Raw genomic sequence first — 27,998 nt, 5'->3', positions numbered from 1 at the left:
TGCTGAGGGAGAGGGCGGCCGCACACAAGCGCCTGGAAGCCGGACTGTGGATAGCTGCCAGTCATTCTCCTGGTACACTGACCATGAAGAGACCCTGCGATGACACCAGCTCTGACAGTGATCTGGATGAGACCATTGATGTGGGCAGTGAGAATAATTACTCTGGGTGAGTGCATATTACTGACAGTGTGTGGGATTACATAGGAGGATGTAGCAGTGCTGAAGCTGGCATAGAGGCTTTCTATATATATACAGTGATATCTCAGACAATCAGTGCCATACTTCATTTACATTTGATATAACTTGTGGTGGTTTGTGCTGTAAATGTCACATATGGGAAATAAAAGTGTGGAGCCAAACCAGTCCTGATGCAGGAAGGCAGAGCTTGTCAGGACAGCGGGCACTAGAGCTTGGTGCCAACACTTAGGGCTCGTGCACACCACCGTTGTTGTTTTGCGGTCCGTTTTTCACTGATCCGTTGTTCCGCATCTGATTTTTTTTCTCTGATTCTCTTCCGTTCCATTATTCCACAAAACATATCCATATTTGATCCATTTTTTTTGCGGATCGGAAACAGTAACTTATTAATCACCAAACACATGAGCAATATAGGCTGGGCATAGCATTTCTACAGTACGGATCCACAAAATACGGATTACATATGGATGTGTTCCGCGTGCGTTCCGTATTTTTTGCGGACCTATTGACTTGAATGGGGCATCGGACCGTGATCTGCGGACAATAATAGGACATGCACTACTTTTTTGCGGAACAGAAATACGGAAACGGAATGCATATGGAGTAATTTCCGTTGTTTTTGCGGACCCAGTGAAGTAAATGGTTCCACATACGGTACACAAAAAAACGGAATGGAAGCAGAAAGAAAATACGTTTGTGTACATGAGCCCTTACTGTGACATGAAATGATAAATTCAGATCTACTACTTCTCATTGCTAACACATTGCGGGATACTGATATTTAGTTTGATCCATAGATAGATAATGGAGTGTAGATAGATAGTTATAGAGAGAGATAGAAAGATAATTATAGAGCTAGTTGAGAAAGATGATAGAGAATAGATATATAATAGATAAATACAGTAGATAGATAGATATTGAGATTGATAATAGATAGATAGACAGATAGATATAATATAGAGATAATAGATACAGTAGATCGATAGTTATAGAGCTAGTTGAGATAGATTATATATAGATAATAGATACAGTAGATAGATAGTTATAGAGCTAGTTGAGATAGATGATAGAGAATAGATATATAATAGATAGATAGATAGATAGATAGATAATAGGTAGTTATAGAGCTAGTTGAGATAGATGATAGAGAATAGATATATAATAGATAGATAGATATATAGATAATAGGTAGTTATAGAGCTAGTTGAGATAGATGATAGAGAATAGATATATAATAGATAGATAGATATATAGATAATAGGTAGTTATAGAGCTAGTTGAGATAGATTATAGAGAATAGATTTATAATAGATAGATACAGTAGATAGATAGATAGTTATTGAGATAGATAGTTATTGAGATAGATAGATAGATAGATAGATAGATAGATAGGTAGTCATTGAGATAGATAGATAGATAGATAGATAGATAGATAGATAGATAGGTAGTTATTGAGATAGATAGTTATTGAGATAGATAGATAGATAGATAGATAGATAGATAGATAGGTAGTTATTGAGATAGATAGTTATTGAGATAGATAGATAGATAGATAGATAGATAGATAGATAGATAGATAGATAATAGATAGGTAGTTATAGCGCTAGTTGAGATAGATGATATCTAACACAGGAGGATAGTTCTAGTAGATATACAGACAGATGGATTAGTTCTATAGTATTGTAACGTCTAATTGGTTTTAGGCCTCATTCACACAAGGCTCATAGACGATGTTTTGGTGCATTTGGGAACCGATTAATTATCATAGTCATTGAAATGTCTTGGGAATCTATATGTCCGCATCTATGTGTCCGTTCTGCAAATTATAGAACTTGTTCTATTGTGGTGCGCAAAATCCAGTCCATGGGACCCATTGAAGTCAACGGGTCTACAAAAAAATGCAGAGGGCACACGGACAGTACGCGTATTGTGCAGATCCGGGGTTTGTGGATCACTAAATACATACGCTCGTGTGCATGAGGGTTTGTATGGAAAATCATGTTTGGCCCCCACCTTACACCAAGAACGTGCACTGAAGTCACCTGTCTGCAGTGTAACCATGGCCGGAGAGCAGTGGCCATTCACTTCAGGTCATGCTTCTGAAATACGTCGGTGTGAAAGTGGCCTTCGGCTTCATTCACATAGTCGTACAAGAGTCCGCCTGAGAGCGGTGTACTTCTTGCCAGTAATGGGATGGGAAGTCCATGGGAGGGAAGCAGGGGATCCGTTCTCAAGATCCAGCGCTGTCCTTGGCATGAGATGCATGGCACTGACTGTTCATACGGCCTGTGAAAGAAGAATACAGCGTGTATAGGAATCGCAGGAATGATTGGCAGTCATTTAGAGGAGCAGTCTTTAACCCCTTGTCTGCCAGAACCGGAGTGGTGGACAGGCCAGGTTGTTTGGCAGTATAATGTGCTTGTGGTCATCAAAATTACCTTTCAGTTGTCCCAGTCAATAGACTGCCGACCTTCTGACTTTTCAATAAGATGTATGAGCCTCGAGATAATAAATGTATATTGTAATAACTGCGCCTCTTATCAATATACTGCATACATAGCAATATAGTGTGAGCTGGGTTTAAGGTGCCGATGTACAGTAGGTTCTGCTAGAGTTCTGTTGTACTGGCTCCGAATGGTTAAACGTTTCCCACTATTATATAAACATACAGATTCTTCATATGATTAAACTACACTATTTCTATTATTATCTATAGTAGCGATCAATCAGAATATGCAGATTGTAAATGATTCCATTAATTTGATCTATCTTCTATCTATCTATTATTTACCTATCCATCTATCTATCTTCTATCTATCTATCTATCTATCTATCTATATCTTCTATCTATCTATCTAGCTCTGTCTATCTATCTCGATCTCTATCTGTATCTATATATCTTCTATCTATATCAATCTATCTATCTATCGATCTATCTCCTATCTATCTATCTATCATCTATCTATTATTTATCTATCTCCTATCTATCTATCTATCTATCTATCTATCTATCTATCTATCTATTATTTAGCTATCTATCTATTATTTTTCTGTCTGTCTACTTATATATTGGTCTATCTATTTATCTATGATCTATATATTTCTAGCTACCCGTCTTTCTATCCATCTATTTTTCTAATCGATCATATATATCTCTATCTATCTGTCTATTTATATCTTTCTATACTAAGATGACACATTTTCTGACACAAACTTTCTTCTTAGCTTGGCACGGACACATTTTAACATCCATATTACAGCCACAATACCCAGACCTCCGAAGGTCCTACTTAACTGAAAGTTGTAGTGCACCCTCCGGAGGTAGGGGTCCGCCAGACATAATACAGACATTAAAATGCATTTGCAGTAACGCCATTGAAATCAGCCTCTCGCCCTACGACCATTCACAGAAACATAGCCAGCCAGTCTCAGAGGAATCCCTAGTGTAATACCTAATGACTTCATTCATCAACTTTTGATATGCACATATAGATGTAGCAGAGCTGCGGATGTTTTAGCCCAACTCATGGGGATATCTAGTTTGAGTCTACATAGGACTGCAGAAAAGTCTAATGAGGTCTCCGAACTTAGATAAAGTTATCACAACTTTTAGCCCCAAAGAGTTGCAAATGTTAAATGCTGCATCTGTGTATACAGTAAAGATATATATATATATATATATATATATATATATATATACATACACATAATGGGATGCAGATTTCTGCCAGTCACAAGCATTAATAACTCATGTTCTTTAAATTGCAAATTAAAAAAGAAAAAAATATTACATTATTAAGAACATTTCACACAACGTTGAAACACAAGCTTTGAAAAGCAAGACCTCTCCTCGCTGATTTCTTAGAATTGCACTTTTTTCTTTGCAATTGCTTTTCATTTCCACTAATCAGATCCAGTGAATATGCTAATATGCCTTACATTGAAATTCAGTCTGTCACCTCATCTCGTATAGCAGGAAGTGTGAAAACGTATGCTGTGATCTATGTCAGCCAGCCTCCGCTGTGATAGGCCATTTGTCCTGGACATGCTATTGCTGCCATTAGCTTGCATTACTTGTTTGTAGCCTGTCTCCAGGTGTCAGTGTCAGTGCCCTAAGCTGGTGACGTATTGTTCCTGGCTGTTTAGCAGATTAACTCCTACTGTAAGGGTATTAATCCGTCAATGGATTACTGCTGTCCAAGCGAAATGCGTGCAAACCCGCTACGTTATGTAAACTCAGAGGACTCATGATGTACGAAATATGCCACCCTAAAGAGTTAAGTGGTGCATTCAACTCTGCTGCATCTATATATATTAACACCAACAATAATAATAATCATCCAATACAAGCGTCAAAATATATCACCAAAGAAGAGCAACATTAAACAGTCATTTCTTAAAGTCCGAATCAGCCAGGTTATTAGATTTGGATTGAAGTCGATTCTACCCAAGTCGAAAATGCTTTAATTACCTGGAAAAATCTCTCTCGCTGCCAAAATTCTCTCGAGTTGAATTGCCAAATATTTAAAAAATTCAGGGGCAGGTCGAATTTTTATGTGTTTATCTCTAATCATCATGTAAAACAAATATGTGAAATAAAAAGTATAAATTCGTATTATAATCCAAATAAAAAAATTCAACATACATAGAGAGTTAAAAAATCCATCCAGGTACATGAAACGAAAAAGTGCTTGTCAGGGTAAAAGTAATGGGCCACTTTTAGAAAGTTGTCACCATTGTTGCAGCTCCGCTAAGGGAACGGTCACACAATCAGGTTCCCTGATGTAGTTTTGGAAGCCGAAACCAGAAGTGAATTCAAAAGAAGAGAAGTCGTATCTTGTCCTTCATACTTTATCTACTTTTAGGATCCACTTCTGATTTTGGCTTCCAAAACTACATCACAAAAAAACAGAGCATGTGGCCAGACCCTGAGGGTGCATTCACACGTTCAGGATATGGCATATATACAAATATACTATTACAATATGCTATTTGTCAAAGAATCCAAGGCTGACTTGTGCTGCAGATATTCCAGAGGATCCGCATGACAATCTGGTCCACTATCATTCAGTAGGGCTAATCTATGGCTTTTCACGTGGTCGTTTTTCCATTGCTTATGGACGGGGTAGGAAATACCATGTTTACTTGCTCAGGATTTGGAAGGTCAGTGGAGTTGGTGAGGATGTAGATGTAGAATTCACGCCTAATCCTCATCAAATCCTGAATGTGGGAACATAACCGCTTTTAGCATGTTGTTCATACAGCTCTCATAATTTTGCCATTTTCTAACATTATTTCATGATGATTCACCTATGCTTTTTATATATAAGTCCCCGATGTGATCATACAGTATGTGGTCTCATTTCTGGGGACTGCGAGTGGAGAGAACATTGTCCATTTCTTTCAGGGAGCATATGAAAAAGAAAGCAGAAAACACAATGTGAATGTAGGGGAACACTAATTTCTAGTTAGGGCCTGGGAACTTTCCACTGTCATGAGAAAATCCAGTTAAACCCTTGTACAAAATGAAATCATTGTTACTTGTGTGGTGCCGATATAAAAGGGCAGTCGTATTGTCTCTTAGTCTCCTGACAAATGACACCAGTCTCTGGCGTTAAATGTCACTTTTCTGAATGCTCACTTGTAATGCTTAAAGAGTTGCTAACTTTTAAAATATTTTTGATATGTCATAGAGACATGCACTGCAGAGAATGGACTCAAGATGGGCCCATAGACTTCTACGGAGCCCGTCTTGTGCAGTGAGGAGAGAGAGCGCGCTTCTCTCACCTCATTCTAGACATCGGTGGGGACCTCAGCACTCAGACCGGGGTGAGCGTGCCTCCCTCACCTCATTCTAGACATTGGTGGGGGCCTCAGCACTCAGACCGGAGAGAGCGCGCTTCCCTCACCTCATTCTAGACATCGGTGGGGGCCTCAGCACTCAGACCGGAGAGAGCGCGCCTCCCTCACCTCATTCTAGACATCGGTGGGGGCCTCAGCACTCAGACCGGAGAGAGCGCGACTCCCTCACCTCATTCTAGACATTGGTGGAGACCTCAGACCGGAGAGAGCGCACTTCCCTCACCTCATTCTAGACATCGGTGGGGGCCTCAGCACTCAGACCGGAGAGAGCGTGCTTCCCTCACCTCATTCTAGACATCGGTGGGGACCTCAGCACTCAGACCGGAGAGAGCGCACTTCCCTCACCTCATTCTAGACATCGGTGGGGGCCTCAAAACTCAGACCGGAGAGAGCGCGCTTCCCTCACCTCATTCTAGACATCGGTGGGGGCCTCAGCACTCAGACCGGAGAGAGCACTCTCTTCCCTCACCTCATTCTAGACATCGGTGGGGACCTCAGCACTCAGACCGGAGAGAGCACGCTTCCCTCACCTCATTCTAGACATCTGTGGGGGCCTCAGCACTCAGACCGGAGAGAGAGCGCGCTCTTCCCTCACCTCATTTTAGACATCGGTGGGGGCCTCAGCACTCATACCGGAGAGAGCGCACTCTTCCCACACCTCATTCTAGACATCGGTGGGGGCCTCAGCACTCAGACCGGAGAGAGCGCGCTCTTCCCTCACCTCATTTTAGACATTGGTGGGGGCCTCAGCACTCATACCGGAGAGAGCGCGCTCTTCCCTCACCTCATTCTATACATCAGTGGGGGCCTCAGCACTCAGACCTCCGCTAATCAAAACTTTTACTATATCTTTATGACATATCAATTTTTTTTTGAAAAGTTAGTGACCCTTTACCTGTTTCATATTGGCAATAGACGTGTATAGATCATGTAATTACAACAGTTTAGCCAGATTAAGTTCCGCATTCTAGCTTCCAAAATTTGCTAAATAGGGCTTTGTGATTTTTCTATTTATTCGCCAAACATTTTGAGCCATTTTGCATTTTTACAACACTCACTTCAGTTTCCAACATTGGGTGGGTAAGCAAAAGTGATTAGCCTGCCAAGCTGATTATGGCAAATTTCTAAACTGAGAATTTTTTAATTGCAAAAACTATGGTTTATTTTACTCCAGTAAAAGTGTTATTGGTGCAAAAAGTAGAGTAACATCTCAAGACAGAAGTGTTAGACTTAGACTCATATAGATTGATGGCATATCACTAGGATATGCCATCAGTGTCAGATAGGTGCAGGTCCTACGTCTGGGACCCACTTCTATCTCCAGAATGTGCCACACAAAGTGAAGGAGAGCACACAAAGCAAATGCTGCCATCCTCCATTCACCACTATGGGAGTTCCGAAAATTGCTTTTTCCAGCAAGTAGTGAATGGAGGGATGACCATGCATGTTTTATGCGCTCTCTATTCACTTCTATGGGGCAAGCAAACTCCCTTAGAAGTGAATGGAGAACACGCATGCATGTGTGGTGCGTTCTCCTTCATTTTGTTGGCCCCGTTCTGGAGATAGTAGTGGGTCCCAGGGGTGGGACTTGCACCTGTGTAACTTTGATGGCATATCCTAGTGATATGTCTCCAATTTATGAGATGGGTATAATCCTTTAAAGATGCCCCAGATGTATGCATCTCTGTGCAACATTTGATAAAGTTGGCGCAAATTACAGCCAAACACTCCTGCAAAATTGACTTTAAATGTCATATAGATGTAGTACAGCCACACTTGTCATTTAACTACATGCCTTCATAATGTGTGTAATATGTGTAATGATCAATCATTTGAGATGAGTTAAAGCAGTAGGCTCACCTTCAGCCCTGTGTAGAACCTCAGGAAACATATGTCCACCAGAAGCTGTTCAAACTCAGTTCTACTACACATTCGGTGTCTGACCTGCTCAGCTCAGAAGTTGTATTGTTTGTACTAGTGAAATACTGGTAGCATGACTGGAGTCTGACTGACAGCTCAACCTGTTTTTTTTGTATTTTTTTCACAGACATAGTAGTGGATCACTAATCCGATCAAATTCTCCTACAACAACATCACAGATCATGGCCCGGAAGAAGCGGAGAGGGGTAAGATTTCATTTACTAACCACTAATTCCTATTCCAATGATGAAAAAGTACAAAAGAATGTACTTTATTTTCCTGACATGGCTGGAGAATATGGTGCAGGTTACTGCAATATAGCCACTTAAAGGGTACAGCCATATGGTCAGGTTTCCTAATGCAGTTTTGAAAGCCAAAATCAGGGGTACTTTCACACCTCCGATTTGAATCCCTGCAGGCTGTTACAGCAGAGAACAGCTTGTCGGAATTCCCTGGAGCTGCTAGATGTGGATGCATTAGGTATAATGGGGTCTGGCGGAGATTTGTACGCTTTCTGGCAGACAAGCGGAGACCCGGCAGGACACAAACCACTGCATGCTGCGCTTTGTGTTCGACTGATTCTCCACTAGTCTGCCAGAACAGCCAAGCCTGAGTTTTATACCAGAGGTGTGAAAGTAGCCTCAAAGGGGTTCTGCACTTTGTTTAAACTGATGATCTATCCTCTGGATAGATCATCAGCATCTGATCGGCGGGGATCCGACACCAGGGACCCCCGCCAATCAGTTGTTTGAGAAGGCAGTGGCGCTCCAGCAGCGCTGCGGCCTTCTCACTGTTTAGCGCTGGCCGAGTGACGTCACAACTAGTATAACTGGCCTGGGTGTGGCTAAGCTCCGCTCCCTTGAATGGAGCTTAGCCCCGCCCAGGCCAGTTGATACAAGTAGTGATGTCACTGGGCCAGTGGTAAACAGTGAGAAGGCTGTGGCGCTGCTGGAGCGCCGCTGCCTTCTCAAACAGCTGATCGGTGAGGGTCCTGGGTGTCGGATTTCAGCCGATCAGATGCTGATTGTCTATCCAGAGGATAGATCATCAGTTTAAACAAAGTGCAGAACCCCTTTAAGAATGATACAACTTCACCTCTTTTCTTGAATCCATTTCCGGTTTTGGTTTCCAAAACTGCATCAGGAAAACCAAAAGGGTTGACCAAGTTTTTACAACAGATGGCTGGATATTGCTACTCTGCGCCCAATTATTTCAGTGGGACCAACTTTGCAGTAACCAGCTCTGTCCACTGCACAATAGATGAGCTGTGTTATGACTGCTGATTGGTGGGGATGCGGGGTGCCGGACCCCCCAAAGATCAGATAGTCCTGAGGATAGGTCATCACTAATAAAAGAGTGGACAACCCCTATAAGGCTTGGTTGGCAAGTAAAAAATTGTGCTCAATCCACATCCCATCTAATGCAAGCAAAAGTAGTCATGCGTTAGGTGGTTCTGCTGTGATTTAAGTAAGAAATTACAAAAAAAAAATTGCCTATTTGGACTGATAGTTCTCTCTTATATAGTATATGTATATATTGTATATGGCAGGATCAGTAAAGCTCTTTTCACACTGCATTTTGCAGTGTCCATGGGAGGTGAATATAACATATACCAGCATTTACACCAGTGGTCTGATGGGCACTATTAGACTGCGTCAGGAGCATGTGGATTTATGGATAAAAAAAATCTGCATATTTCCGTGCAAAGCAGAATAGCGTTTTATAGAAATATGTACCATGTAAGCATGTGATAATGTAGAATATCTATTATGGAACCAATGCCCAGTGTGACTGCTCAATATTCCGGCAAGTCTACGTCTAAGTTTTCATTGCTCTCCTGCTTAGTGCAAGGCCTGCACAGCTCCTTAGAATAGGTTTTAGATGTAGAATTTTTAACTGATCCGATGAAAGATTACTGATTATAGTAATCAATGGTATTATAATGGTATTATTATAGTAATCAATTTTTAACTGATCCGATGAAAGATTACTGATTACAGTAATCAATGGTATGTATAAGGGAAAAATCTTGAAATGATTCGACCTAATAAAAAGTTTTAGAATGATCATTATTGCAGCAATGAGCGTACTGCGTAATATGTGATTGGATCACAAAAGTCCATTACAGGCGGGAGTACAATGCAACCATCTAGACAATTGTCCTGATTAGGTGTCTGGAAGTGTCTGCCATGTTGCTTCATAAAGCCTTACAGAAGACTTTGAAGAAATTCTTCACAACTTAGATGGAAACAATAACTGAAGGTGAACCACCACAGGAGTAGATTATTCCGGAGCTTAAATGACATCACAAATTGTCACTGCCACTTGGGCCCATCTGACGGCTTAAACCGTACAGATTTAGTAGTTTATGACACAACCTGCTCAAGTGTTTATGTGTCATTTGTGTTGATGTCTAGAGTTCATTTTGCAGTCTCTTGTCTGGAGGACATCATATACTTTTCCACAAGTTGCCTAAATGCATCTTTGTTGGTCCCAAGTTTTAATATATGCAAATGAGTCTCTAGGAGCAACAGGGGCGTTGCCGTTACACCTAGAGTTCTGCTCTCTGCAACTGACACTTCCTCTGCACTCTGATTCACAAGGCTAGGCGTGATGACGTTTTCACTGCCTGGTCCTGTCAAAGTGGAGAGGGCATAGCAGTTGCAGAAAGAGCAGAACCTCTACGAGCAACGAAAATGCATATATGAAAACGTCATTTTCTCAGCAATGCGGGCACATATGAACATGGAACCAACACAGATGCCTTCAGCTGCCAAGAGCACATACAACAGGTCATCCAGTTTCAAAGGTACAAATCTGCTGACTGATGCTCTTTATGGCCACTTATATACTTTAAGTAGGTTCCATTTTAACCTTGGCACTCATACCAGGAGTACAATCAAAATGAATTTGTAGTATTTGCTGATTACTAATGACATAACTATAAGGGCAATCGGGGAAGCAGAGCGGCTCAGTGGTTTGCACTACAGTCCTTGATCTTTATATTCAACCAAGGACAACATCTGCATGAAGTTTGTAAGTTCTTCCTGTGCTTGTGTGGATTTCCTCCAGTGGAGATATATATATATATATATATATATATATATATATATATTTATATATATATATATATATCTGAGAATTTAGATTGTGAGTCTCTACGGCAACAGAGACTAATGGTATCAGTCTCCATATAGCACTGTGGAAAAATAGCTTTATGTAAGCAGAGGGATGTAAATAAAGAGGGCTCACGCACATAACTGTATTATGGTTTTGCATAAGATACAAGTTGTTGGGAGCTGTAATGTGGCACCAGTAAACTTCTATGACATCATAGTATACCGCTGTATGACTCAGATTTCATACTGAAGCTTTCTGTTAGATTTTTCTGCCTGTTTATCTGTTATATTTTCTGTCCATATGAACCTGAGAATTAAAAAAAATTAAATAAAAAAAACTCTTCTTCCTTTAGACGCTTTTCATATTTTTTATTTTTTTATGCACTTATATAGCGCTGCTATATTCCACAGCGCTTTACAGACATTAGCCTTCAACTGCCCCAAATGGGGCTCACAATCTAAGGTCCCTACCAGTATGTCTTTGGAGTGTCGGAAATCCACACAAACACGGGGGGAACATCCAGACTCCATGCAGATGTTGTCCTTGGTCATATTCGAACCCAGGGCCCCAGTGCTGCAAGGCACCAGTGCTAACCACTTTTTAGAGGAGAATAACACTGTAATACATATACTTATAAATGTATATATGTGCTCTTGCTTGTGTGTATGTAGGCCAGTATTACATGAGTTAAATAGAAATAAAGAACACATTTACATTTTAGACTGATTTGAAGTTTCCGAGAAAAATTGGTTCTTCTGTCGAGATTTGCATGAAAGATCAGTCCCGCTATAATATAATGAGCTAACACGTGTTCATCCACACATATTGTTTTCTTGTTCCAGATTATAGAAAAGCGCAGACGAGATCGTATCAATAACAGCCTGTCTGAATTAAGGAGACTTGTGCCAACCGCTTTTGAAAAGCAAGTGAGTAGTTTTTCCTACAATTCCTTTTTACTACACTTCTGATCTGGAATTGCTGGTTCTTTTCTATGCTCATTAAAATAATATTGCATGTGGCCTTATCTGGCTCGGAGCATGCTTCGCAATTAAATGCTTTGTTGTGGCGAAACTGTTAAAACGTAATCCGATCATGAAAGTCGGGAAGAATTGTTTCCAATCCGGTTCTTGTTTTCCCTCAGGGATTGCATCGTTCATGTTCCCTCAGTTCCTCTCAAGAGGTTATTGTGGTTATTTTATGACATAAAAGAACTTATTATGTTTCATAAGTGAGCATCCTATACCAGAATATATGTTTTTTTTAGAATTTTGAATTAGTTTCTTGCAAATCTAGCGCCTGATGACCCAGATCTATCTTTCTTCTGTTATCCATGAAGTTCCTGAATGTTGATACATATGAGGAAAACTTCAGTCATTACTTATTATATTGTCAAATTTCCCCAAAATAATAGTATAAATGTAAAAAAATAAATGATACATTATTATTCCTACCGTGGACAGAACATGGCTGTGTGTCTGACACCTGAAATTTACAGCTGAGACATAGGTGTCATGTAGACATCAGCCAGTCCCTGCTATATGCTATGGAATTGTGAATATAGGGGGTACAAAGCTTTGACGCAGAAGTTACAGTGCACAAAACTGTGTCACAGCATCAGATCTGATCTTTATTCCCCTTTACATACAGTAATAATTGCTGCATTTAGCATTATTTTTAGTCAGATCGGAAAAAAAAAGTCCAAGGGTTACAAATAAGGGACCCGATCTTCCATGTGTTCAGCTGAATCATTCAGTTTTGTAGTACTCAAGACTTGATGGGAAACAACTATCTTGATGGGAAAAAACTTTGGCTATGTCCACGCAGGGTGTAATTTGTGGCGGGGAAATCTTTTTACATTGCAGTAAATCACATCTGCAATGCTGTGTGGAATTAACGGTGCCTTCACACGTGGCAGATTCTGTGCCGAAAAATTCTACGACTAGAAATCATTTCCATTCATTTGAAAGGGGCAGCAAGGACATGGATTTCTGCAAGCTCCATCAAGGTGAATGAAACAGATTTTCAGCCGCAGAATTTTCTGCCACAAAATCTGCCGCAGTGCGTGATTACACAACATGATCTGCTGCTGGCAAACGATTTAGGTGTCTACACAAACAATCGAATTAGGGTACTTTCACACTTGCGGCAGAGGATTCCGGCAGGCAGTTCCATCGCCGAAACTGCCTGCTGGTATCCGTCAAAACGTATGCAAACTGATGGTATTTGTCAGATCCATCTGACAAATGCATTGAAATGCCAGATCCGTCTCTCCGGTTCCAGCATTTATTTTTTTCACATTTTTTGCGGTGTCAGCATGCGCAGACAGCAAAAACGGATTCGGAATTCCGGCAAGTGTTCCGGAATTTTGATCAGAGATAAAACCGCAGCATTCTGCGGTATTATCTCCGTCCGGAAAAGGCAAATAGACTGAACTGAAGACATCCTGATGCATACTGAACGGATTGCTCTCCATTCAGAATGAATTACGATAAAACTGATCAGTTCTTTTCCGGTATTCAGCCCCTAGGATGGAACTCAATGCCGGAAAAGAATAACGCTAGTGTGAAAGTGCCCTTACCAAGCGCGTGGCTCATTCATCAGGTAATTGGCGGCACCTTTACACAGCCAGATAATCGCAAGCGAGCATTCCTAAGAACTCGCGTTAGGGATTATCTAGTGGATTTTTAGCCTGTTTAAGGAGCCCTTTATGCTACATTCACATCTGCATTGTGAAATCTGGCAGTCTATTCCGGCTGTGATGCTGTGAACTGCCAGATCTACAATGATACAGTGGTATCCGAACACGATCCGGACACTTTCCGGCATAATTCTGGCTTGCATCCGGATAAAGAAATGGTAAATGTATCTGAAGACTCTCCTATCATTGTAGCCAATGGGGATCCAGCGGTTCACACCATTATCTGGCTATGCAGGATACGGTTAACAGCCTGCTGGATATCAGAACGCAGATGTGAATCTAAAGACCAGCGTTGGCCTTTCTTCTGTGTGGTTTATGGGAGTCTAGTTAGGGCATACTTTTCATAAATTACTTCAGGAAGAACATGAGCTTTCAGGAAAATGTAGTTACCGGCCAGGATGCCCATAACAACAACCACAATGCCCCAGGTTCCAAAACAGTCCCAGTCATATAGCTACACCTATAAATGGACTTTATAACTTGTCATTGCTGAATAATACATTCAGCCAAACACAGTGCCCTCATAAGATACTGTAGTAGATTCTATTCACTGAAATGTCCATAATCAATAAAAAGTAACTTTTATTCTAAAGTTTAGTTTCAAGTTTGCGTTTTTATTCACCACAGACTTTTCTGTGAAAATAATCTACAATTTAATATTTGGTGAAGTGCTGTTTTCTGCATTTTCTAGATCATCAAATTACCCCATATACTGTAAGCCAAATTGATAATGAAGCCAGCCACAATGCTCCCATAATGTCACCACAGTGTCCGCATAACGGCAGTGTTTTACCCTCGCTACTATCGGATCATTTTACCTTATCAGAAAAGATACCTGAAATTAAATGGGATTTCCAGGACTCAGGTACTGATGATCAATCCTTAGGATAGGTTATCAATATCAGATCGGCAGGGGTCTGATTCCCAGCACTTCCGCCAATAGCTGCTTTCACTTGAATGGGAGCAGCATTGCAGTAACTAGGCACCGCCACTACACAGTCAACAGAGCTGATCGCAGGGATGCCACCCATCTGTGGTAGGGGTTCTCCGGGTCCAACGATGACATTGAGGACCTCTCCATAGGGGCATCAGCTGTAGAACCTTAGAATGATCACTACACGCTGCCGTGGTGTTCCAGAACCTGCCGCTGCCACTCACACAGTTTCAGTTGGGGTCCTGGGTATCAGATCTGCACCAATCTCCTATTGATGACCTATCCTATGTTAGTCCCGGAAAAACCTTTAATTGCAAATCAATATGAAATCCTGCAACCTTTTCTGCCCTTATTCTTAAAGAGCAAAATGCTTCAGCTATTGCTGATGTCTGTATTGCATCACTGAAAAAGATTATATGTAGCTAGCCAGAGACTTAAAGGAGCTATCCCAGGAAAAGACATTTACCAGCTGTAAAGCTGTTTCTGTCCATCCCATAGACTTTGAATAGCATAGCAGCGCATATCCTTGACCTCCTCTCCATTCATACATTGGTCATGTTCTAGCAACGGCGAAAGGTGATACATTTTTTTTGGTGGGATAACCAGTTGAAATCTTTGTCATCAGGGCTGTCCATTTGTCTGATGTCCACCTGAGATAAGTAGCATGAAGGCCTTATTAGACCGAATGATTTTGGTGCCAGTTATCGAGAAGAAGTGTTCATAGGAATGCTTGCTCCCAATTCAGCAAAACTTGCAATTTATAAATTTCAGTCTCTGAACTTTCTTAGCTAAGTTGTACATGGGGCCATCCCATCAGTGACTGACAGCTATCTCTGTATACACACTTAGGGTCCATTCAGACAGTCCATTCTTTTGCAGCCCCATTGAAATGAATGGGTCCGCGGACCCAGAACTACAGACATCTGAATGCACCCTAAAACAAAGAATGCCATCAATGAGTGCTAATAGATGAACAGCCTAATGAGCACAGAAAGAGAAGAGATTTATTTGTGTCAAATTACAAGTTTTACTCAATCTTTTCCCATAAAACTGTGGGGGAGATTTATCAAAACTGATGTAAAGGAAAACTGGCATAGTTGCTTCAAGCAGTAATGCCGGTCACGGACTTTCAACTCTTCAGATGCCTTGGCATCCGCGTGTGCACTGGCGGGGATGCAGCAGCCCCTGTCCTCCTGTGTGATGGTACCAGAGATGGTACACAGCACTGAGACGGAAAAACCTTCCTCAAAGCAATAAAATTGAGTGATCCACAACAGGGATGGCCATAATCCCATGAGAATGAGGCTTTTATAGGGCCGTGACACCACAGGGGATGGCTACCTGCTGATTGGTTGGCAGCATTGCATTATGGGTGATCTCGCTTTCCCGGGCTTCTTATATTCCCTTTTTAACATGTGCAGCCGCCATTTTAGAAAAACCTGACTTGTTACCACGAAGCACAAGCAAATTCGGCTGCATAGTTACATAGTTGATACATTGAAAAAAGACATGTCTATCAAGTTCAACCAAGGGATAGGTGGGGATGTGAATCCCAGAAGGAAGTGAGACTGAGATTCGTTGCAAATCAAGGTTTTCCTAAAATTCGGACCGAATTCCGCTTTGAATGCTTCACTTCGCTCAACACTACAGTAGTTCTAGTGTAACACAGGTATAGTGTATGGTGGTTGTAGTGTAGCGCTTTTTAAGTGTATGAAGGTTGCAGTGTATCAGAGGTGTAGTGTATCATGATTTTAGTGTATGATGGTTGTGTACCATGAGTGTATTGTATCATATGTAGTAGTGCAGGGATCGGCAACCTTCGGCTCTCCAGCTGCTGTAAAACTATAACTCCCAGCTTGCACACGTACTTGGCTGTACTTCTAACTCCCATAGAAGTGAAAGGAGGATTGTGGGAGTTGTAGTTTCAGAATAACTGGAGTGCCGGAGGTTGCTGGTCCCTGTTCTAATGTATCACGGTTTTAATAAATGATAGTTGTGGTATATCATGGTTGTAGTAAATAATGGTTTTCGAGTATCACGTTTTTAGTGTACAGTGGTTGTAATATATCACAAGTATAGTATATCATGGTTGTAGTGCATCAGTTTTTAGTGTATCATAGTTGTAGTGTATCACAGGTGTACTGCATCACAGTTGCAGTGTATCATAGTTGTAGTGAATCACAGGTGTAGTGTATCATGGTTGTAGTGAATCACAGGTGTAGTGTATCATGGTGTAGTGAATCACAGGTGTAGTGTATCATGGTTGTAGTGAATTACAGGTGTAGTGTATCATGGTTGTAGTGAATCACAGGTGTAGTGTATCATGGTTGTAGTGAATCACAGGTGTAGTGTATCGTGGTTGTAGTGAATCACAGGTGTAGTGTATCGTGGTTGTAGTGAATCACAGGTGTAGTGTATCATGGTTGTAGTGAATCACAGTTGCAGTGTATCATGGTTGTAGTGAATCACAGGAGTAGTGTATCATGGTTGTAGTAAATCACAGGTGTAGTGTATTATGGTTGTAGTGAATCACAGTTGCAGTGTATCATGGTGTAATAAATCACAGGTGTAGTGTATCGTGGTTGTAGTGAATCACAGGTGTAGTGTATCATGGTTGTAGTGAATCACAGTTGCAGTGTATCATGGTTGTAGTGAATCACAGGAGTAGTGTATCATGGTTGTAGTAAATCACAGGTGTAGTGTATTATGGTTGTAGTGAATCACAGTTGCAGTGTATCATGGTGTAATAAATCACAGGTGTAGTGTATCATGGTTGTAATGAATCACAGGTGTAGTGTATCATGGTTGTAGTGAATCACAGGTGTAGTATATCATGGTTGTAGTGAATCACAGGTGTAGTATATCATGGTTGTAGTGAATCACAGGTGTAGTGTATCATGGTTGTAATGAATCACAGGTGTAGTGTATTGTGGTTGTAGTGAATCACAGTTTTAGTGTATCTTGGTTTTAGTGTATCATGGGTGTAGTATATAATGGTTGTAGTGAATCACAGGTGTAGTATATCATGGTTGTAGTGAATCACAGGTGTAGTGTATCATGGTTGTAATGAATCACAGGTGTAGTGTATTGTGGTTGTAGTGAATCACAGTTTTAGTGTATCTTGGTTTTAGTGTATCATGGGTGTAGTATATAATGGTTGTAGTGAATCACAGGTGTAGTATATCATGGTTGTAGTGACTCACAGGAGTAGTGTATCATGGTTGTAGTAAATTACAGGTGTAGTGTATCATGGTTGTAATGAATCACAGGTGTAGTGTATTTTGGTTGTAGTGAATCACAGTTTTAGTGTATCTTGGTTTTAGTGTATCATGGGTGTAGTATATAATGGTTGTAGCACATAATGTTTTTTGTGTATCATCAATTTAGTGCATGACAGTTTTAGTGTATCGCTGCTGTAGTGTATCAGAGTTCCTTTTACAATAACCAGGAACATTTTCTGAAAATGTGATACTTTAAAATATAATATATGATCCTATGTAATGCACAGTTGAAAGGATCTTTGTTGAACCTCGGCAGGCTGTTTTATAGAACGATCCCTTGATGTGGTTAGTCCTGGTTACATAGCACTGGCTTCACTGGTAGAACAGATTCATGGCTTGCTCCTGATACTGCCATCCTTGTCCTTTTTTTCAAATACCCCTCACATGCCCCGCTGTGCCCCCCTGCAGTTGTCGCACCCAGTATGTTAATACCGAGCATCAGTACAGGGCGGAGGAGACGCCAGGGTTTCTCAGTGGGCGTCTCCTTCTCCCTGGCTGTGACGCTCTCCACTGCAGATTTGTGCCTATGAAAGTGGCTGATCTGTTCCACATGCGCTTGCCAGCTGAAGGCATCTGTGTTGGTCCCATGTTCATATGTGCCACATTGCTAAGAAAAATGAAGTTTTAATGTATGCAAAAGAGCCTCCAGGAGCAAAGCGGGCGTTGCCATTACACCTAGAGGCCCTGCACTTTGATTGACTTTAGGAGAATTCAGGGCCAGGTATAATCATGCAGAGGACGCAGCAGTTGCAGAGAGAGCCGAGCCTCTAGGTTATTTTCCATATATTAAAAAATTATTTTTCTCAACAATGCGGGCACATATGAACATGGGATTAACTGACAAGCGCACATGTAACAGGTCAGACAGTTTCATAGGTGCAAATCTGCTGACGGATGACCTTTAATGTTTAAGGCTACATTCACACGACCATAAGGGCTCCATGCACGTATTGGGCCCGCGATTCGCAAGATACGTCCAAAGATAGGACATGTCCTATCTTTTACGGAACAGTGACATGGATCGGAAGCACTAAGAAGCGCTTCCATGGGCTTTCGGGTCCATGCCTCTGCACCTCAAAAGATAGGACATGTCCTATCTTTGTCCGTATCTTTCAGATTGCGGACCGCAATTTGCACGGACGCCTTCTGGCTTTCTATTGGTTCCAGTAAATAGTTAATGGATTTGGCGGTTTTATTTCCGTGTTTTACATGGGAATCTTACTGTGGATTATATGGCACATAGAGGGAAGGATGGATTAAAAAGATAAAATAAGCATTACGCGCTTCACCAATCCCTTCCCGCTGCCATTCAGATGCTTACTTCTTGTCCAGGCTCTACATACAGGAAATGGCAGGAGATGCTGCTCAGTGTGTCAATGCCACAATGGTGACCCTCCTCAAGCAGTGGTTGGGTGTGCGGACATCTTGTGCTATTTCCTAGGTGTTAAGCCAGAACAAGAAGTGGAAACCAGTGGGGACCTGGTAAGCATGTGAGGTGAGTAATGGGTCATTTACTTTTTAACTCTTTCTGCCCCTTATTTAACAAAAAACGTATGTCATTGGATAACCCATTTAATCACTAGAAGAGTGTGACAGATCTGCTGGTTCTTAATAGACCCACCATAGTTTTTATTGCTGTGTTCCTCTGAATTGGAATGGTAAAAAAAAAAAATTTCCCCAAATGTCTTTTTGATCTTATGGAGAAAGTAAAAAAAAAAAATATATATATATATATATATATATATATATATAAATATACGGTTAAAGCAAGCAATTGAATTCAACAGCTTGAATATGTAGGAGATACCTTGCATATGTGTCTGTATGTGTTTATGGCAACATTAGGTCATGCAATATATGACAAGCAGCATATGTAGCAGTCATGTAGCAAATTTTGAAAATATTTGTGAGACTGGTTAAATAGCAGCTTCTCTCTCAAAATTTACAACGGCGCCACCGCTGAAAATTAGGGACAGTTGAGAAGAAAGCATTTATTATTGGCTGGCTTCTTCTGCCTGTACTGGAAAAAAGATCTAGAAGACGGTTATTATTTGTATGCAGGATATTGAAACCAGAACAGTCAAGTGTCTCATCATCGCAAATGACTGGCTGCAGTCTTAGAAGTAGGCTCCATTAATGGAAATGTGCCTTTTCAGGGATCTGCAAAGTTGGAAAAAGCTGAAATTCTCCAGATGACAGTAGACCACTTGAAGATGCTACAAGCTACTGGAGGTAAAGGTAAGGCGTTTACTGTCTGTACTTTACACCGTAAATGAGCATAGCAGTCTATGCAAACATCCCTTTGACAAATGCTGGTAGGTGGATCCAGATGAAAGGAGTAGAAATCACTGCTAATGGTAGGATTGAACTCGTGGGAAAGAACGACAGGCACAAAAGAAGCACTTGACCCTGGGCTTGTGTTTGCTTTCATAACACTGTGGGAGTAAAAGCTTCATTCACAGACAGTCCAGCCACAGATTTGTTTGGGGTTTTGCAAAGACGGCGAAAATCTGTGCACAGAGACAAAACAAACACACAAACATTGGAAAAAATAAACAGCAATCCCGGAGGCCTACAATGGTACGACGTGGTGTCTGCCTGGACAGGAGGAAGTGCAGGAGGGGAGCTCCATTTATTGCCCACACAGTTCTGTGGGGCACAAAAGAGAACAGGGTGATGTATGTACAGATGCACAATGGCCAAAAAGGAAATGGAGAGAATAATTGTTCCTGTGATTATCGCAGCATAGAAATTCACTTCCTGATGCCATTCCATGTGCAAAGTCTCTTGCTCATTCAGACATTTACTTTCTACAGGGAGGTTGTACAGTTTTTGTTTCTTTTTAACGCTTGCGCTACCACTGTAGTTAACAAAGTGGTTCCTTTTGCCACAATTCCTAATACTGAGAAGATAACTAATCCCTATTGCTGGTGGTACATCACTGTTCTTGTAAGCATGAATAGGTGTTTGCTGTTGACAGTCAAGGAGGTCTGAAGATTCCATAATTGGGACATTAACCCAAAGGCCAGGCCTTCTGCAAAAATAACGTTTTGCATGTTCCATAAATGTTTGTCTCCCCTAAAATGTACTCATTATCACTATCATATAATATATTTCACAGAATTACCATTAATTCTAAAACTTCACTTTTAATAATCATAATTAAAATATTGGACCCTTTTGATACGGAAATAAACAATAAACACAAATTAAATTAAAAAAAAGACTGTATGTCACTTGTCTCCTTAGTTCACTATCATATAATATATTATCCAGTAAAGGTGAAATAAAGGGGTATTGGACATGGCATGGCTGTCTACGCAACTGGTCAGATTGCAACCAGGCCTTTACACTTAAAGGGAATGTATCAGTTCATTTTTTTACTAAGGCTAGTTTCATACTAGCGGCAAGGAACTCAAGCAGGCTGTTCTGGTGGGTGAAAAGCCTGTCGGATCCATGCTGCCGCTAGTGCACACATGCCCCAAGGCTATCGCTCCGGCCCTCGTGACTATAATGGGGGCGGGACGGAGTTCCAGCGGCAGCACGGTAAACATGCCGAGAGGCGGCTGGAATTAAACTACAGCATGTTTGCCATGCTGCCGCCGGAACTCCGGCCTGCCCCCATTATAGTCAGTGGGGCCGGAGCGGTAGTCCCGGGGCACGTGTGCACTAGCGGCAGCACGGATCCCACAGGCTGTTCACCCGCCGGAACAGCCTGCCGGAGTTCCTTGCCGCTAGTATGAAAGTAGCCTAATTGAAACCAGATCGTGATATGTGTTGCTTTTTTTTCCTAATCTGATTCCTTACTTTATTTACTGTACATGATTATGGGGGCAGCCATCTCTTCTGAGCTGCTGCATTTAGAGACATGCTTCACAGCACCGACATGGTCCATATACACAATAGTCTGGAGGGGACTCATTGACTTTTTTGGGAGAGTTTTTTTTTTATGTATTTTTTTTTTTAGACATATCGCCTATACAGAGGTTATTGCATAGGGAGGGGGGTGGATAGGAGGTGGATCCTGTGTGATCTATCCTAGGTGTTATCTGTCATTGTAATCCTGCCTATAAAGAAAATGAGATGGCTGCCGAGAAGTGATCTGGACATAATAGTTAGTATCATCATATTATTAGGTGCAGTGTGAAAACTGCATGATTTTAGTATATATATTTTTTAAAATATAGACAGTGACTTGTTTTTTGTTTTTTTTATCACAAAAAAATTATAAAAAATGTGTTTAACTTAAAAAAAACTTGATTTAAATAATAATATATAATTTTCTAATGCCGCACAACAAATTATAAAAAATATGTTTAACATAAAAAAGGAGTCCAGATCACTACCCTGTTACCTCGCTGTCAGGGTTTAAAGCTGCACTGAAATACATTACCAGAACCGCACAACAAATTATTAAAAATATGTTTAACATAAAAAAAACTTGATTTAAACAATATATAATTTTCTAATTACACATACCCTTTCATTTCAAATAATGAGGATACAAATTGGGCAAGCTACCTTAGCTATCAGGAAGAAGATAGAAGCTGAAACCAAGCACTGGATTGCATACTATGGACTACCTTTCTGGTGGGGGTTAGGGGAAGAACTGGATTGTTTTTCTTTATGGTGCAAACCCAGTGCTTTGCAAAAAAGTATTCTTTCCTTATACGGAATAGAATACAATATACAATTGACTCATTCCTTACAGTCATATTTAAGCAGTGACTAGTACTTATACAGAATAACGTCATCATATGCTTAAAGGGAATCTGTCTCCATGACCTAGGACTATTATCTGCAGTAACATATGCATAGTATTGTCGATAAGGAGTCTGGATCACTACTCTGTTACCTCGCTGTCAGGGTTTAAAGCTGCACTGAAATACATTGCCAGAGCTACAGTGTGTGTGCACAGGAGTCCTCTCCATTATGTTAACAGGGCACAGCAGTCTAGACTGTGTTTTTCGGTGCAGCTTTGAGTGCTGATAATGGGGGAATGCAGTAGGAATATAAAAAATAATTATCTGGACTCCTTATGTGTAGTACTGCTCTTATATTACTGCAGATAATAGTATGGAATCGTGGGGACAGTTTCTCTTTTAACATTCACTAATTTAGTGACATTTTTGACATATTGGTGCTAATTAATAATACAGTTGATTTTTTTTTATATAGTGCCAGCATATTCTATAGCTCTGTGCACAGATTTACTCATGCACTAAGGATATTTTGATATGAGACCATATGACTATATGACTTATCACTGCATTGTTTTAACTTTTTTGGGTTCACAAGGATATAAGTGTTGGATTTCTAAAACACTGTATATTTTATATATTATACATACTGTGTATTATTATATTATTATACACTAAGGTCCTGACTCCTTGTACACATTGTCAGCTGCAAATTTGTAAGTACAGCTCGGGAAAAGCATCAGTTGAGACTGAGTGCATGTGTTTATCGTGTATATTGCTTCCATTAGAATTTTTTAGAGGAAGGAATGCAACAGAAAGATGTTCTTAGTTTGCAGTTAAGTGACAAAACATGTCATAGAATACAGCAGTATAGCACTAAGCAGATCATATATTCAAGTCCCCCGACTGTCCAAAAATCAAGTAAATATCAGCCTGGTAGAGACAGAGGAGAGGGAGCTCCCTTCATTTGAAGCCTTTCATCTTTGTGTGCGCGTGGGTTAGTGAGCAAGCCAGGGAGGGACACTGTGGATCAGAATTACCATGGGAAAGCTTCTCTGGAATGTCCCTACCCCACAAAACAAGACGAGAGGCACCACCATACATTTCTAGGAGTTTTGGGAACTGCTGTTCTCAATTTTTTTCTGTGCTGTATTATTTAATTTCAGGCACAGTAGTGTATTATGTTACCAGACGCTATGATACATTATATTAGCACAGCGCTGTTCCATAACACAATAGTCTACTCTCATCCCCACATCATGTTAATTGACCTGACTTGCAGTTGGACAAGACGGTTATTTTTTTTCCCATTTTTCCATGCTTGTGATTTTGTTATAACCAATGTAGATGCCTTAATTACTATGCCAAGTCAGTGTAACATAGTACATATGGCTGTGCAGCTTGTAAGGGTCATTTAGTAACAGGACTTGTAGAAATATACCTTTTTGCCCTTGCCTGAGAGCTGTATACTTACAAAGTAGGACCATCAGACTGATAACTACAGCTGATTTTACCAATCCGACTCAATATTTTACATTTATATCCTGGAAATGCACAGTACATTTCATATAGATTACAGATGAGTGAACTTCTTGAAATTTGTTTTGTGTCCAGTTTGTCAAATCTTTCCAAAAACTTATTTGTCTCCAAATTGATTCTACAAAGATTAAATATGCTCCAGTTGGCCTGCAAATTGGTATATGACACTCTAAGGTCTACTAGGGTAGATTTGTATATATCTTTTCATTATCTATTTTTATTTTGCTTCCCCCTCTTTAACACAGCTCTTTAATATCAGAGTGACTTTTACACATATAGCCTTGTGTAAACACATGGTTGATGGTGTTAACAAACAGCATGTTTAAAAACAAACTGCCCAGTTGCATGTGTTATGCATTTTCATATTATAAACCTTCCAAAAATAGTGATGTTGCAGATGGTGTTTAAACACACAGTGTTACGGGGAAAAACTATGGCTTGTTGGGACAAAGCATCCAAAAATGATGCCTTAATGGGGGTAAATACCTGTCCCTGTTAATACACACACACACATAATGTCATAAGTAACAGTGGCTTGTTCTTCACAAGCAGCCCAAAATGTCAATGTTCCAATGTCATGTGATCCTTCATCTTCTTCCATCCTGTCCTTTCACCTGCCAATTTTCACATTGACATAGACGTGATTCGTCTAATTGCCAAAACTTCAGATTAGTTTGGCGGACACATTTTTATATAAATCATAACAAATCCTATTAGTTTAAAATTTATTTACTCGTCGCTATTACAGATCTCACATTTCTGCAACCTGACTAGCCATGGCATACAGGAGTGTGAACCTGTGACAAGGAACGTTTGCTATGTATTAAACAGGTTTATACAAGTAGGGGAGAAGTCATTCTGGGCAATCAGTGGCTCCACAAAGCAACAAAGGTCAAGAATCAGACTCATAAAGGGGATAGATATAAAAGGGGTTGTCCTCTTTGAACAACCTCTTTTTAGTAAAAAAATAAAAGCTGAACACAGACTATCCAACCTCTGGAACCTGTCAGCAAGTGCTCAAATACCCTGTACTGCCACTACAAGGGACATGCGGCATTACATATTGCCATAGAAACCAATGGGCTTATATGTTTAATCAGAATTAATTCATAGAAATTTGGGAATAGTTCTTTTAAATCAGACAATTCCGATATTTGGCCATTGCTTAGGAGTTGCCCATTGCAGCCAAAGGTCTTATTCTCTTTGTGCAAGTTATGACCTCTCCCTGTGTCCAGTATCTACATTATATTGATTGACAATGTACAGTTTTTAAGGTAAGGTTATGTAATGTTTATGAAGGTCTACATAAATAATCATAATTTCTGTTCTTTTTCCGAAGGTTATTTTGATGCCCATGCCTTGGCTATGGATTTTATGAGCATTGGTTTCCGAGAGTGTTTAACGGAAGTAGCAAGGTATCTTAGTTCTTTTGAAGGCCTGGACACATCAGATCCTCTCCGAGTTCGACTAGTCTCTCATCTTAGCACATGTGCCTCACAGAGGGAAGCAGTAGCCATGACGTCAATGACCCAGCCCCAGCATTCCCTGCATCCACACCACTGGGCGGCAACTTTCCATCAACTTCCTGCTTCTTTGCTACAACAAAATGGACTCCATTCCTCTGAGAACATGCCTTGCAGACTTTCCACAAATACAGAGTTACCACCCCAACATGGTTCTGCCCTTCTCACGGCTACATTTGCTCATGCAGATGCTGCTCTAAGAGTGCCTTCTGTGGGCAGTGTAGCTTCAGGTGCCCCTCCTCTCTCTACCTCTTTGCTCTCGCTTTCAGCTACAGTACATGCCGCCGCAGCTGCTGCTGCACACAGCTTTCCACTGTCATTTGCTGGAACATTCCCTTTACTTCCACCAATGGCAGCAGCAGCAATGGCAGCTTCTGCAACAGCCGTAACATCTCCCTTGTCAGCAACTTCTAGTCCTCGGCAAGCAAGTGGAAATAGCAAGCCATATCGGCCCTGGGGGACTGAAGTAGGGGCCTTTTAACTTGCTGCTATTCAAGTGGACTTATGTAAAAAAACAGTCATGTGCAGGAACAGTGTCCTTAGTAAAATTAAAATATAATGTCTGATATATGCAGATGACCTGTGGATTTAGATAATACGTAACAATCTAACACTATGGGCTCTTTCACACGAGCGGATGCCGTGCGGGTAATCTGCTGCGTGAAAGAGAGCCAAGCCCTGCTCCGAACAGCAGAGACACAGAGCATTAACATGACTGATAATGCTCCATGCCTCTCTGTGATCTTTTTACTACAAAATCACAGTGACAACTTTATCTCACTGTAATTTTGTAGTAAAAAGATCTCAGAGAGGCACGGAGCATTATCAATCATGTTAATGCTCTGTGTCTCTGCTGTCCGGAACGGGGCTTGGCTCTCTTTTACGCAGCAGATTACCCGCACCGCATCCGCTCGTGTGAAAGAACCCTATATGTTGTTTCTAGAATTTGGATCTCACTTACATTGTAACACCTTGGTTTTATTGAAACATTGAATTGAACCTGTGATAGGCCTCACTTTTTCATATATACAAGGTAAGACAACCTCATGTGCCCCTACCTTTTCACCATCATTTTAAGCCGTAAGTTCTTTGAATGATTTCATCCAAATGGAAAGTCGGGGTTGTCCTGCTGTTCATGAGTTTAGACACGATTTATATAATATAATTCTTCACCATGTTCATTAAAGAAAATATGCCTAACTGACGGGTCTGTTAGGCTGACGTGTAAAAACAAGAAAAAAAACGGCTTGCTGACAAAAAAGTATTCTATAGTCTGGACCCTAAGTGTTTCCAAATTTCTGTGATCACTATTTATCCACCATGCTGTTATCTGTTTGCACTGAATTTGATGAAATTACAGTAACAAAACTTGGGATTTATATAGAAATATATTTTAGTTTTACCTTGTATGATATTTTAAGGGCTGGACCCATTTAAAAGTCAATGTTATTGCACAGGGGCCAAATTTGACACAGCATAATGTATTAAAGCTTATATGATGCCTTGGGAGTAAATAGCAATCACTGTTAGCCATGAATTTAAACTGTTTAAAGTGAATGTTTTTTATATATTTTTTTCTTGTTTATTAGATAAAATTTTCATAATATATCAGATTTGTGGAACTGACCATGCTGATTATGTCAGTATGAATTTATAATTGAATACAGGATAAGTACATAGGACATCTAGGACCCCACTAGTGTATACATGTAAACATCCTTATTATTAAATGGGATTTCACTATTATAATTTTCCTGGTTTTATTCAGGGGAACTGAAGAGTGACCTTATCACCAATCTAATGATTTCCACTTTGAACATTTTAAAGGCTTTTGGACGTCTTTGGGGCCATTTTGTTTATTATTGCATTGTACTCATTTTAGTTAAAAATCTTTTTTTCAGTTGGTCTTTATTAAAAAACTTTCAACAGTTTTTCCTTTACAGCTTTCACTTGAAATGTATTTGAAGACTAGCAGGCTGTCTGCTACACATTGAGTCTGCCAGCTCGGTCTGTAGCCCTCATCTCTGAACTCCTGATAACTACCGTAATAAACAATCTTATTAATTTCTTAAACTGATAAGAGTGTAGCTATAATGAGGGTTAATGAGCTCTCAAGAGTTCAGAGATAAGGGCTACAGATAGAGCCAACAGAGCCTCCTGGTCAGCAAATGCACATCAAGTGAAAAATGTAGAGGAAAAACTGTTGACAATTTTTAAGAGATA

The 27,998-nt window shown here is 40.5% G+C and overlaps 1 protein-coding gene across 2 annotated transcripts; it reads left to right on the top strand.

The window, feature by feature from the left end:
- LOC122935014 (hairy/enhancer-of-split related with YRPW motif protein 2-like) lies at positions 1 to 26,455 on the top strand. 2 transcript variants are annotated; one of them, XM_044290732.1, is made up of 5 exons: positions 1 to 166; positions 8,108 to 8,186; positions 11,943 to 12,026; positions 20,170 to 20,245; positions 25,592 to 26,455. In XM_044290732.1, exons 1-5 carry the CDS (start codon positions 84 to 86, stop codon positions 26,254 to 26,256), a joined length of 987 nt encoding a protein of 328 aa, XP_044146667.1. In that variant the 5' UTR covers positions 1 to 83; the 3' UTR covers positions 26,257 to 26,455. The 2 variants fall into 2 exon arrangements, with proteins under 2 accessions (XP_044146667.1, XP_044146666.1); XM_044290731.1 differs by having other exon boundaries at positions 20,170 to 20,251.
- The last annotated feature ends 1,543 nt before the right edge of the window (positions 26,456 to 27,998 follow it).

Source organism: Bufo gargarizans, chromosome 4 (genome assembly GCF_014858855.1).
Source record: "Bufo gargarizans isolate SCDJY-AF-19 chromosome 4, ASM1485885v1, whole genome shotgun sequence".
NCBI classification, from domain to species: Eukaryota; Metazoa; Chordata; class Amphibia; order Anura; family Bufonidae; genus Bufo; species Bufo gargarizans.
Note: the sequence above shows the minus strand (reverse complement) of the source record. Positions and strands in the feature narration are given on the sequence as shown.

What these genes read in the sequence shown, in the direction of transcription:
- LOC122935014 (XM_044290731.1), top strand. Translation starts at nt 84, where the DNA reads ATGAAGAGACCCTGCGATGACACCAGCTCTGACAGTGATCTGGATGAG. An exon ending in CCCGGAAGAAGCGGAGAGGG is followed by an intron (nt 8,187 to 11,942) that starts GTAAGATTTCAT and finishes TTCTTGTTCCAG; the next exon opens with ATTATAGAAAAGCGCAGACG. An exon ending in ACAAGCTACTGGAGGTAAAG is followed by an intron (nt 20,252 to 25,591) that starts GTAAGGCGTTTA and finishes CTTTTTCCGAAG; the next exon opens with GTTATTTTGATGCCCATGCC.